General features: G+C 45.1%; 1 protein-coding gene across 1 annotated transcript in view; it reads left to right on the forward strand.

The window, feature by feature from the left end:
- LOC126291441 (endothelin-converting enzyme homolog) overlaps positions 1 to 13,766 on the forward strand; it is a 278,593-nt gene that overhangs the window by 174,331 nt on the left and 90,496 nt on the right. The window contains exon 13 of the mRNA XM_049984955.1: positions 9,495 to 9,671. Coding sequence (XP_049840912.1) covers positions 9,495 to 9,671 — 177 coding nt within the window. The remainder of the gene's footprint in view (positions 1 to 9,494; positions 9,672 to 13,766) is intronic.

Consider the following 13,766-nt stretch of genomic DNA (forward strand, 5'->3'; position numbering starts at 1 on the left):
TGACACAAATTTTTTCTCCAGTTCGACTCGGTGCCTCTTAATTAGTTATTCGATACGCCCATCTTATGTTGAACATCGCTCTGTAACATCATGTTTCAAAAGCTTCTAGCCCATTATTGTGTGAACTGATTGTAATTCACGTTTCACTTCCGTCCTATTCTACACTCCAGAACAAAGTGTGTGCGTGTGTTTGGAGCTCACAGGCGTTCAACGGCGAGGCCATCAGGGCCGTTACGCAATTAAATGAAACTAATGTAGATAAAATTACGAAAATGTCGTCATTCAATGAGGAGGAAACCTATAAAATAACACTCATGCTTTCACCTCCATCTCACTCTATGTGACAACAAAATCACTCTATCTCTACAACTTGCTGACATGAGGAAAGTTTCCAACCGATTTCTCATACACAAACAGCAGTTGACCGGCGTTACCTGGTGCAACGTTGTTGCGATGTCTCGTGTAAGGAGGACAAATGGGTACCATCACGTTTCCCACTTTGATAAAGGTCGGATTGTAGCCTATCGCTATTGCGGTTTATCGGATCGCGACATTGCGGCTCACGTTGATCGAGATCCAATGACTGTTGGCAGAATATGGAATCGGTGGGTTCAGGAGGGTAATACGGAATGCCGTGCTGGATCCTGACGGCCTCGTATCACTAGCAGTCGAGATGGCAGGCATCTTATCCGCATGGCTGTAACGGATCGTGCAGCCACGTCTCGATCCCAGAGTCAACAGATGGGGACGTTTGCAAGACAACAACCATCTGCACGAACAGTTTGCAGCAGCACAGGCTATCATCACGGAGACCGTTGCTGCGGTTACTCTTGACGCTGCATCACAGACAGGAGCACCTGCGATGGTGCACTCAACGACGGACCTGGGTGCACCAATGAAACAACGCCATTTTTTCGGATGAATACAGGTTCTGTGTACAGCATCGTGATGGTCGCATCCGTGTTTGTTGACATCGGGGTGAACACATATTGGAAGCGTGTATTCGTCATCGCCATACTGGCGTATCACCAGGCGTGATGGTAAAGGGTGCCATTCGTTACACGTCTCGGTCACCTCTTGTTCGCATTGATGTTACATTTCAGGTGTGTTACGACCCGTGGCTCTACTCTTCAATCGATCCCTGCGAAACCTTACATTTCAGCAGGACAATGCACGACAGCATGTTGCAGGTCCTGTACGGGCCTTTCTGGATACAGAAAATGTTCTACTGCTACCCTGACCAGCACGTTCTTCAGATCTCTCACCAATTCGAAACCTCTAGTCAATGGTGGCCGAGCAACTGGCTCGTCACAATACGCAAGTCACTACTCCTGATGAACTGTGGTATCGTGTTGAAGCTGCGTGGGCAGCTGTACCTGTACACGCCATCCAAGCTCTGTTTGACAATGCCCAGGCGTATCGAGGCCGTTATTACGGCCAGAGGTTGTTGTTCTGGGTACTGATTTCTCAGGATCTATGCAGCTAAAATGCGTGAAGATGTAATCACACGTCAGTTCTAGTATAATATATTTGTCCAATGAATACCAGTTTATCATCTGCATTTTTTCTTGATGTAGCAATTTTAATGGCCAGTGGTGTAGATACATTTCCCAAATATAACGACATATAAGGGCCAATTGTTTCTCTCAGAAGTAACGATGTATCGATACCGAAAAGCAATATCGAGAGACAATATTTTTAATTTGTATTATATTATTTTAGCAATTTTCGGTAAATATTTAAAGCTGGTCTTTTGAAATTGTTCAAAAATGGTTCAAATGGCTCTAAGCACTATGGGACTTAGCATATGAGGTCATCAGTACCCTAGACTTAGAACTACATAAATTGTCGCTAAGGACATCACACACAACCATGCCCGAGGCAGGATTCGAACCTGCGAACCTGGATCCGGACTGAAGCGCCTAGAACAGCTCGGTCACAGCGGCCAGCTTTGAAATTGTAGTATAACATAATTTTACTTTCACTGTGAGAAGGTTACCACTTTTTAAGCTTTCATCACGTCCAGCCTTTTCTTTGACTGTGTGAAGCATGTATAGGTAGCACAAAGAAGAAGTGCGATTGCAGTGAAGGCTGGCAGTCTGAATGGTACAACAAGTTTTCCGATGTGGGGAAATTGCAATAAAAACCAATTTTTAACGGAACTGGTGTGGTATTTCTTCAAATCGGTATCCTTCAAAAAACAGTTGCTGCAAGTGATGAGCAAAAATCTAAAAGACACGATTGGTCGCCGGCCGCGGTGGTCTAGCGGTTCTAGGCGCTCAGTCCGGAACCGCGCGACTGCTACGGTCGCAGGTTCGAATCCTGCCTCGGGCATGGATGTGTGTGATGTCCTTAGGTTAGTTAGGTTTAAGTAGTTCTAAGTTCTAGCGGACTGATGACCACAGATGTTAAGTCCCATAGTGCTCAGAGCCATTTGAACCATTTTTGAACGATTGGTCTTTGTGGTGAGCGGAGACGTGAGAGAGTCAATGCTGACGTAATCGGCCTTTGGCGCTACCACCAGAAACTGCAACGTTTAGCTTCACTGTGCAATTTTGACACTACACCTGCTAAGTCGCTGGCTTTTGTATTGAACTGTTTCTGACAAGTCCAATATGAGACCTTTAGTTTCCAACGAATGTGCATCGTTCTCCTTTCAATTCCTGCTCTAAGGGAGAGAAGCAGGCTGCTAGTTTGTTATTGTACAGAGTATATAATAATGAATCAACACTTAAATATACAGTTCGAAAACTGGAAGTATGTTTACAATGTGCAACCGATATTTTTGTAGGCACGTGCGTCGGTAATTCTTCCGTCGACATATCGATATTTAGATTTTTTTGTCGATATATCGATAAACGGGATCCTCGATACTTTTAAAAATATCAGCAGTCCTAGTAGCAGTACCGCAACAGGACTGACGTACTGAAATGCCAATCGCATTATTCTTCGGAAAACAGGATTCCAATACATCATACTATTTCCCAGTCTTTTCGCTTTTAGCATCATCTCCTTTCAATGGTCCGTTCTTACGTCACCTTACTGGGAGGGGCTCTATGCCTGAATTGGACCGCTCTACCTGTCGATGTCGGAGGCCACGTCTTGTTGCATCAATAACCTTCCCGTCTTCCCGCGGAATGCACCTTTGATTGGCCCCAGGCAGACAGAATTCAGAAGGCGCGAGATCCATGCTGTAGTGAGGATAAGTAAGAACAGACCAATGAATTTTTATGAACTTCTCTCGAATGCCAGACTTGTGCGAGGCCTTCCGATATAATGGAGAAGGAGACATTTGTTTGCATTCTTGTGGCGACGAAGATGCTGAAGTTATTTCCTCAGAGTCCTGAGGGTGGCGCAATACACTTCAGATTTGATCGTTGGACCAAGAATGACATCAAACACAATAACCTGACAGCATGAATGACATAAAAGAAGAAAACTTAGGTGTTGCGAAACTAATTAGTTAAGAAAGGCAAGTCTTCCGATCCAGATGGTATACCAATCAGGTTCCTTCCAGAGTATGCAGACACAATAGCGCCTTTCTTAGCAACCATATACAACTGCTCACTTGACGAAAAGTCTGTTCCTAAAGACTGGAAATTAGCACAGGTCACACAAATATTCAAGAATGGAAATAGGAGTAACCCAAAGATTTGCAGTCCCATACAACTGACCTCAATTTGCAGTAGTTTTTTGTAGCATATACTGTACTCGAACATTACGAATGACCTTGAAGAAAATGGCTTATTGATACATAACCAACACGGATTCAGAAAATATCGTTCTTGTACAATAACACAGCTAATTCTTTATTCCCATGAAGTAATGAGTGCTGTCGACAAGGAAACTTACATCGATTTCATATTCCTAAATTTCCAGAAGGCTTTTGATGCCGTTTCTCAAAAGCGATTATTAATCAAATTGCGTGCGTATGGAGTTTCGTCTCAGTTGTGTGACTAGATTCGTGATTTCCTCTCAGAGAGGTCACAGTTCGTAGTGACAGACGGTAAAACTCTAACATTCTGCGTGGTGTTTGTTTGTTCTAAGTCGTGTCTCCCTACCACTTTCGCCCAACGACGCTCTGAGCGTGTTTTTTAGGGAATTGACTAGTTTGAACCTGGGACCTGTTGCTGGTAAGGAGACGCAAGACCACACATGACGTGTAGAGTTCAGAAGAGTTCAGTGAGACTAGCGATGATATAATCAAATACTTAATGATTTCAGCGTCAGCTCCACTGCACTCCATGTAAAAGAATCTTAATACTAACTAAATTTAGTGGAAGGGGTTCAAGTCTTTCCTATTTTTAGTTACCTGGTAAAATAACGTCGAAAAAGCAGTTAAGTTTACCATTGGAAATTTTATTCTACTCACAAAACATTGTTTATAAATTGCACTATTGATAAAAGGAAATATTATAATACAGGATGATAAAAACCAACGGCGTTCAACAAAAATGTGAATGAACAGTCCCTGAGTGGGTTTCCAAGTTCTACAATGGAGCGAAGTATGATCTATGCCATATCACATCTATAATTTAGGTTAAAATTAAGTTTCACAAAAGAGAAAACTATCAAAACGGTCTACAGTGACCCTCAATTATCTTTAATTACTTAGCTAACTTGTCGTAAATTACAATGGCTGATGTGGCTTCTCAGTAAATGCACTCCTGGAAATGGAAAAAAGAACACATTGACACCGGTGTGTCAGACCCACCATACTTGCTCCGGACACTGCGAGAGGGCTGTGCAAGCAATGATCACACGCACGGCACAGCGGACACACCAGGAACCGCGGTGTTGGCCGTCGAATGGCGCTAGCTGCGCAGCATTTGTGCACCGCCGCCGTCAGTGTCAGCCAGTTTTCCGTGGCATACGGAGCTCCATCGCAGTCTTTAACACTGGTAGCATGCCGCGACAGCGTGGACGTGAACCGTATGTGCAGTTGACAGACGTTGAGCGAGGGCGTATAGTGGGCATGCGGGAGGCCGGGTGGACGTACTGCCGAATTGCTCAACACGTGGGGCGTGAGGTCTCCACAGTACATCGATGTTGTCGCCAGTGGTCGGCGGAAGGTGCACGTGCCCGTCGATCTGGGGCCGGACCGCAGCGACGCACGGATGCACGCCAAGACTGTAGGATCCTACGCAGTGCCGTAGGGGACCGCACCGAAACATCCCAGCAAATTAGGGACACTGTTGCTCCTGGGGTATCGGCGAGGACCATTCGCAACCGTCTCCATGAAGCTGGTCTACGGTCCCGCACACCGTTAGGCCGTCTTCCGCTCACGCCCCAACATCGTGCAGCCCGCCTCCAGTGGTGTCGCGACAGGCGTGAATGGAGGGACGAATCGAGACGTGTCGTCTTCAGCGATGAGAGTCGCTTCTGCCTTGGTGCCAATGATGGTCGTATGCGTGTTTGGCGCCGTGAATGTGAGCGCCACAATCAGGACTGCATGCGACCGAGGCACACAGGGCCAACACCCGGCATCATGGTGTGGGGAGCGATCTCCTACACTGGCCGTACACCTCTGGTGATCGTCGAGGGGACACTGAATAGTGCACAGTACATCCAAACCGTCATCGAACCCATCGTTCTACCATTCCTAGACCGGCAAGGGAACTTGCTGTTCCAACAGGACAATGCACGTCCGCATGTATCCCTTGCCACCCAAAGTGCTCTAGAAGGTGTAAGTCAACTACCCTGGTCAGCAAGGTCTCCGGATCTGTCCCCCATTGAGCATGTTTGGGACTGGATGAAGCGTCGTCTCATGTGGTCTCCACGTCCAGCACGAACGCTGGTCCAACTGAGGCGCCAGGTGGAAATGGCATGGCAAGCCGTTCCACAGGACTACATCCAGCATCTCTACGATCGTCTCCATGGGAGAATAGCAGCCTGCATTGCTGCGAAAGGTGGATATACACTGTACTAGTGCCGACATTGTGCATGCTCTGTTGCCTGTGTCTATGTGCCTGTGGTTCTGTCAGTGTGATCATGTGATGTATCTGACCCCAGGAATGTCTCAATAAAGTTTCCCCTTCCTGGGACAATGAATTCACGGTGTTCTTATTTCAATTTCCAGGAGTGTATATAACAGAGAAATCATCGCGTTTCAGATTTTTACTTCAAGTGGCAAATGTGAACACCATGAGCTTTAATTTACGATCGACACTAGTATTACGTAAAAAGGGGGTGTAACAGATGAGACTTCTGCAGTTCTGAGTGAAGCCTTATGAGCTCAAAAATGCGGCATCGCGTGCGTTCATTACCTTGTCGGTGTTCGTCAGGGGGGCGGCGGGCGGCACAGCTCCGCTCACCTCATTGTCTCGGAAGCAACTCTCGCCTAACTTCTCCTTACTACAATTTACCGAAGTTGATTTAAAAAAAAAAAAAGCTATCTGGCTGTGTTTTCTTCTGACCAATCAGGGTCTCAATGTTAACCTTAAGCTCCGCCTACAAAAATTCTGTCTATACAATGAGATATGTTATACTTTTCGTGGTGGGGCAATGTTTCTAACGTTCGCAACGTAACAGAGACGCGAAAAAGTCTCACGCTAAAACTTGCAGCCGGTGTGACCCTTTTAGTGTTACCGTAAGATCTATACTGTTCTTCTGGAGGGCTCTATCTTTTAACATGGGCTGGGGGTGGTCCTGGTAGTTGGCTGGAAACGTGGGTGTCCGTCCCTTATCGTAGGGCCTTCTAGCTTAACACTTTTCTGCTCTCCGCTTCTGTTCTCGTTTCTTCCCTCGGAACTGCGTCTGTTCCACGGTGGGAAGGTATGACATGCATTTAGGCTTTCTTGTGTTAGTCTGTTGTATTCCTTTTGCTCAATCGTTGATCTATTACTTTGGTTAATTTAATGTCAGGGATATTCGGAGCTATGTGACATACTGCCGGATTTGCTTATCATGACAGGGTTTTCATGGAAGGTGTTGGATTGGCCTGACACTTTACAAAACATCGAGTTGAACAGAAGTGATATCTGACGGTCCGCAAGGTAGTGTTCCTAATTTATATGAATGATCTAGGTGATACTCTGAGCAGCCCCCTTAGATTGTCTGTAGATGACGATGTAATTTACCGTCTACTAAAATCATCAGATGATCAATTCTAATTACAAAATGCTCTAGAGACAATTTCTGTATGGTGCGAAAAGTGGCAATTGGCACTAAACATAGAAAACTGTGAGGTCATCCACATGGGTACTAAAAGAAATCCGATAAATTTTGGGTAGACGATAAATCGCACAAATCTAAGGGCTGTCAATTCGACTAAATACCTAGGAATTACAACTACGAGCAACATAAATTGGAAAGACCACATAGATGATATTTTGGGGAAGGCGAAACAAAGACTGCGCTTTGTTGGCAGGACAGAAGATGCGACAAAACCACTACATTACACTTGTCCGTCGTCTGCTGGAATATTGCTGCGCGGTCTGGGATCCTTACGAGGTGCGATTGACGGAGGACATAGAAAAGTGCAGAGAAGGGCAGCTCGTTCCGTGTTGTCGCGCAATAGGGGTGAGAGTGTCACTGATACGATTCGCGAGTTTGGGTGGCAGTCACGTGAACAAAGGCGGTTTTCTTTGCGGCGAGATCTATTTACGAAGTTTCGATCACCAACTTTCTCTTCCGAAGGCGGAAATATTTTGTTGAGAGCCACCTACGTAGGGAAAAATGTTCATCACAATAAAGTAAGAGAAATCAGAGCTCGAACGGAAAGATTTAGATGCTCTTTTTTCCAATGAGCCATTCGAGAGTGGAATAGTAGAAAAGTAGAATGAAAATGGTTCGATGAACCCTCTGCCAGGCTCTTAAGTGTGAATTGCAGAGTAACCATGTAGATGTAGATGTAGATGTAGATGTAGATGTAGAGTCTCAGGAGACCGTCGCCGTGACGTTAGAGGCTGAGGTTGCGCCTTTCAACTTTTCCTTCGGAGGAGAGGTGGTGTGGCGGTACTCTATGAATTCACGATTTTTTTCCGGTTCGACGTGACGAATCCATCCATGTTCGGCAAAGAATTGTCACGATCAGCATTTCCGTGCGGAATGGTCCCTCGTTGCTTTTGGGGGTCTTCTGTTAGGCGGCGAAGAAGCTAACGGGCACACACCTTTGAATACCCTAACTGGTGGCCTAGTGTGTCAGCACTACCAACAGAGACGTCAAGTTGATCAGCGAGGTGTTTGACTGCGATCCGTCGACCGTCACGAAGGAGAGTGTCCGCACGTTCTAACACTGCAGGAGTCAGAGCTGTAAGCGGCCGGCCGCTACTCTGAAGATCGGACTTATTAGAGCGACGGTGTTGCCACCATGACAGACGCCTCACCGTGCTTTTGTTCCCTGCCGGGTGTTCGTATACAGTCTGCAAGTGCCTATGAATATCTACGATGACTTGGTTTTCCGCAAAAAAAAAGAAAAAAAAATTGAATGACAGTTCACTGCCTGGAACGCATTTCCAAAACAGATGCGATTTTGAAGGCTTTGTGTAGCGCCGCCACCTATCGGAGCTTCACGAATTTATAGTGGCTGAGGTGGGAATATTCCACAATTTTTTGACATCATGGTTGTGGAGATGAATGAGCATTAGTATGATTAATCAATTATTCAAAAACATTCTTAATCGCGTTTATTATTATTGTACGGCCAACCGGTTTCAACCCGACGTAGGGGTCATCTTCTGGGCGTTTACACCATTGGTCGACTGCTGGTGGTGTCACTCCTGTCTACATAACGGCAGCAAACTATTCCACAATGCCCCACAACACATTTCGCAATTTTTCAAACTAAGTTGCTCAGGGGAAAAAATGTGTTGCATTAATTATAGAACGCCTCTCATACTAAGGTGTGCAAACTACTAAAAGTTTAAATGAAGCTATCAGTATTTCCGGAATACTATTTTGATAAAATGCAGCATACACTTTACCGTGAGACTGCTACGGTCGCAGGTTCGAATCCTGCCTCGGGCATGGATGTGTGTGATGTCCTTAGGTTAGTTAGGTTTAAGTAGTTATAAGTTCTAGGGGACTGATGACCTCAGATGTTTCAGGTGTTACGTCGCATAGTGCTCAGAGACATTTGAACCATTGATCTAGTTGTTTGGGGGATTAGCGTGTTCAAACAGAGAGACACGGCGGGTTTACACTTTTGTTATTAGTATAGACTAAGCACCAATTTTTTGCCCGGTATCGATTGCTAGGGCCGATATCTGCTATCTGTGTTTTTTACTTCTTAAAATATGATAACAAGCGGCCGATGTTTCCTTTTTGGTCTAAAGCCTCTTCATTGGCGTGCATTTCTTGTCACTAGGGAGAGGCCAGTTGCGGCCACTGTGTGTTTACCATCTCCCACGAAATACTCATTCATAGCTGGTAACCTGTTTTACTTTCCTTTTAGTTTGCAATTTCTCTGTCAATTCAAACTGTACTGTTACGATTTTCACTGGATTTTCAAGTCGATGAGAGCGACAGCTATATTTTGAACACCTCTGTGACAGGTGGAGGAAATGATCGAGGACATCCAGAAGGCGTTTGAGACGCTGGTGACGCTCTCTGACTGGCTGGACCAACCCACAAAAGCGGCGACCATCAGAAAGGTCCGCGCCATGAGCCGACTGGTCGCCTTCCCCGACTGGCTGGCCAACAGGACCACCTTTGAGGAGTACTACCAAGAGGTCAGTCAGCGCAACACCTACCTATCATTGGGCAATCGTTCTTCTAACTGGTTTGTTACTGATCGCAATGATCTCCTCTCCAGTGTCAACCTATTCATCTCAAAATAACACTTGCACACTGTACTATGTGATCAAAAGTACCTGGACACCTGGCTGAAAATGACTTACAGTTTCGTGGCACCCCCCATCGGTATAGCTGGCGTTGTCCCACACTTAGCCTTGCTCACAGCTTCCACTCTTCCAGGCATACTTTCAGTCAGGTGCTGGAAGGTTTCTTGGGGAATAGGAGGCCATTCTTCAAGGAGTGCTGCACTCAGGAGAGATATGGATGTCGGTCGGTGAGGCACGGCAGTAAGTCAGCGTTCCAAAACATCCCAAAGGTGTTCTACAGAATTCACGTCAGGACTCTGTGCAGGCCAGTCCGTTACAGGGATGCTATTCTCGTGTAACCACTTCGAGACTGGTCATGCGTTATGAACAAGTGTTCGATAGTGTTGAAAGATGCAATCGCCATTCCCGAATTACTCTTCAACAGTGGGAAGCAAGAAGGTGTTTAAAACATCAATGTAGGCCTGTGCTGCGAAAATACTACGCAAAACAACAAGGGGTGCAAGCCCCCACCATGAAAAACACGACCACACCATAACACCACCGCCTCCAAATCTTACTGTTGGCACTGCCCATGCTAGCAGGTGAGGTTCACCGGGTATTTGCCATACCCGCACCCTGACATCGGATCACCACATTGTGTACCGTGATTCGTGACTCCACACAACGTTTTTCCACTGTTCAATCGCCCAGTGTTATGCTCCTTACGGCAAGCGAGGCAGTTTGGAATTCCTGTGTGATGGTCTGGACAGATGTCTGCCTATTACACATTACGACCCTCTTCAACTGTCAGCGGTTTCTTACAGTCAACAGACGAGGTCGGCCTGTACGCTTTTGTGGTGCACGTGTCCCTTCACGTTTCCACTTCACTGTCAAATCGGAAATAGTGGACCTACGGATGTTTAGGAATGTAGAAATCTCGCGTACAGACGTATGACACAAGAGACACCCAATCACCTGACGACGAAGTCCTTGAGTTCTGCGGAGTGCCCCTTTCTGCTCTCTCACAATGTCTAATAACCATAAGTAGCAGAATTTTGGAACATACATTGTGTTCGAGCATTATGATTTACTTCGAAGAGAACAGTCTAGTGACACACAGTCAACACGGATTTAGAGAACATCGTTCTTGTGGAACGCAACTAGCTCTTTACTCACACGACGTGTTGAGCATTATTGACAAGGGATTTCACTGATTCCGTATTTATAGATTTGCAGAAGGCTTTTGACGCTGTACCTCACAAGCGGCTTCTAATAATATTCCGTGCTTATGGTATATCGTCTCAGTTATGCGACGAGATTCGTGATTTCCTGTCAGCGAGGTCATAGTTCTTACTAATTAACAGAAAGTCAACGAGTATCACAGAAGTAATTTCTGGCGTTCTCCAAGGTAGTGCTAGAGGCCCTGTGCCGTTCCTTATCTATACGGGGTGTAACAAAGAGATACGGCCAAACATTCAGGAAACATTCCTCACACACAAATAAAGAAAAGATGTTATGTGAACATGTGTCCGGAAACGCTTAATTTCCATGTTAGAGCTCATTTTAGTTTCTTCCACCTACGCTCAATGGAGCACGTTATCATGATTTCATACGGGATACTCTACCTGTGCTGCGAGGACATGTGCCTTTACAAGTACGACACAACATGTGGTTCATGCACGATGGAGCTCCTGCACATTTCAGTCGAAGTGTTCCTACGATTCTCAACAAAAGATTCGGTGGCCGATGGATTGGTAGAGGCGGACCAATTCCGTGGCCTCCACGCTCTCCTCACCTCACCCTCTTGACTTTCATTTATGGGGGCATTTTAAAGCTCTTCTCTAGGCAATCCCGCTACCAAATGTAGAGACTCTTCGTGCTCGTACTGTGGACGGCTGTGATATAATACGACATTCTCCAGGGCTGCATCTGCGCATCAGGGATTCCATGCGAGGGAGGGTGGATGCATATATCCTCGCTAACAGAGGACATTTTGAACATTTCCTGTAACAAAGTGTTTGAAGTCACGCTGGTACGTTCTGTTGCTCCATGCGACGGAGGGTGGATGCATATATCCTCGCTAACGGAGGACATTTTGAACATTTCCTGTAACGAAGTGTTTGAAGTCACCCTGGTACGTTCTGTTGCTGTGTGTTTCCATTCCATGATTAATGTGATTTGAAGAGAAGTAATAAAATGAACTCTAAGATGGAAAGTAAGCGTTTCCGGACCATGACCACATAACATATTTTCTTTGTTTATGTGTGAGGAACGTTTCTTGAAAGTTTGGCCGTACCTTTTTGTAACACCCTGTATAAAAGATTTTGGAGACAGTATGACCAGCAGTCTTAGGTTGATTGCAGCAGATGACGCTGTCACTTATCTTCCAGTTATCTCACCAGAAGTTAAAAACAAATTGCAAAACGATTTAGAAAAGATACCTGTAAGGTGTGAAAATTGGCAACTGACTCTAAATAATGAAAAGTGTGAGGTCATCCACATGTGTGCTAAAAGGAATCCGTTAAACTTCGGTTACACCATAAATCAATAAAATATAAAGGCGGTAAATCGAACTTATCTGGAAATAACAATTATAAAGAAAAAAATTGGAAAGAACGCATAGAAAATGTGGAGAAGACGGAACAAACATTGCTGTTTATTAGCAGAATGCTTAGAAGATGCAACAGAATTACTAAAGAGACTACCTACACTACGTTTTCCCGTCCTCTTTGGTATTATTCCTGTGCGGTGTGAGAACATTACCAGATGAGATTAACGGAGTACATCGAGCAAGTTCCAAGAAGAGCAGCAGGTTTTCTATGATCGAGGAACAGGGGAGAAAGTGTCACAGACATGAGACAGGCGTTTCTTTCTCCTCCGAATGCTAATTATTTTCTTATCTACATAGGGAGAAATCATCATCATAATACAGTAAGGGTAATCAGACTGTGAGCATACAAGTTGGGGGGGGGGGGGGGTGAGATTAGAGTGGCAGTTTCCCGTCGCAGAGCACGTGGCTGGCGGTTGATACGGGGCCGTGGCGGTCGGCTAATGTTTACGCGGTCTTGCGGAAACCCGAGCGCTTGGCAGGGGCGCGTATGGCCGTGTTTTCGCGCTTGGAGAAGTTTATATTCCAGAGAAAAATTGATAAAAACATAACTAAGAGTGACATGGAGATGCGACTTGACACTCATGGACAGAAAAATATGTAAAGCTAAATTATCTAGATGTGCCACAAAAATATATAATAGTTTAAAAGTTATTACACGGGATTAGCCGAGCGGCCTCAGGTGTTGCAGTCATGGACTGTGCGGCTGGTCCCGGCGGAGGTTCGAGTCCTCCCTCGGGCATGAGTGTGTGTGTTTGTCCTTAGGATAATTTAGGTTAAGTAGTGTGTAAGCTTAGGGACTGATGACCTTAGCAGTTAAGTGCCATAAGATTTCACACACATTTGAACATTTTAAAAGTTATTGCCGTCTTAAAAATTGTAAATTTATGAAAGTTCAAAATCTAATATCTCGGTAATGCTTTGGTCGATTAAAATAAACAAAGTGTCTACGGATGCGGCTAGTAGAGCAATCATAGCCGATTTAGAAGAATATGAACAATTTTTAGTGAGAGGTCGAAATATGGGATTCAAGTGAGAGAAACTGTATTTTTGGTAATAAGTAAATGTAAAGAGACGAAACTAGCGGCAGCATTCTAAAGTTTACAGAGGTAGATGAGTAATTAAGTATGTCGTTTCACCATGCGAATAAACAGTGTCAGATGCAAAAAATTGGAGTTTAAATTGCTATTTCCTGGAAAATTTCCACTTTTTAAATATGCCATATATGTTTTTGTGTTTAGTTTTAGAACATTCCTAATTTTTGACAAACATTGTTTTGAGTTAGGCAGTCGTTTTGAGGGTGGATAGGGCGGCCATCTTTGACGACAGGGAGTTGAGTTAAAGCAAGGCTAAGAGCTGGACAGTTGGTTCTGAGCGTACGTGTCGCGCATCTGGGG

This window comes from Schistocerca gregaria, chromosome 9 (genome assembly GCF_023897955.1).
Source record: "Schistocerca gregaria isolate iqSchGreg1 chromosome 9, iqSchGreg1.2, whole genome shotgun sequence".
NCBI lineage: Eukaryota > Metazoa > Arthropoda > Insecta > Orthoptera > Acrididae > Schistocerca > Schistocerca gregaria.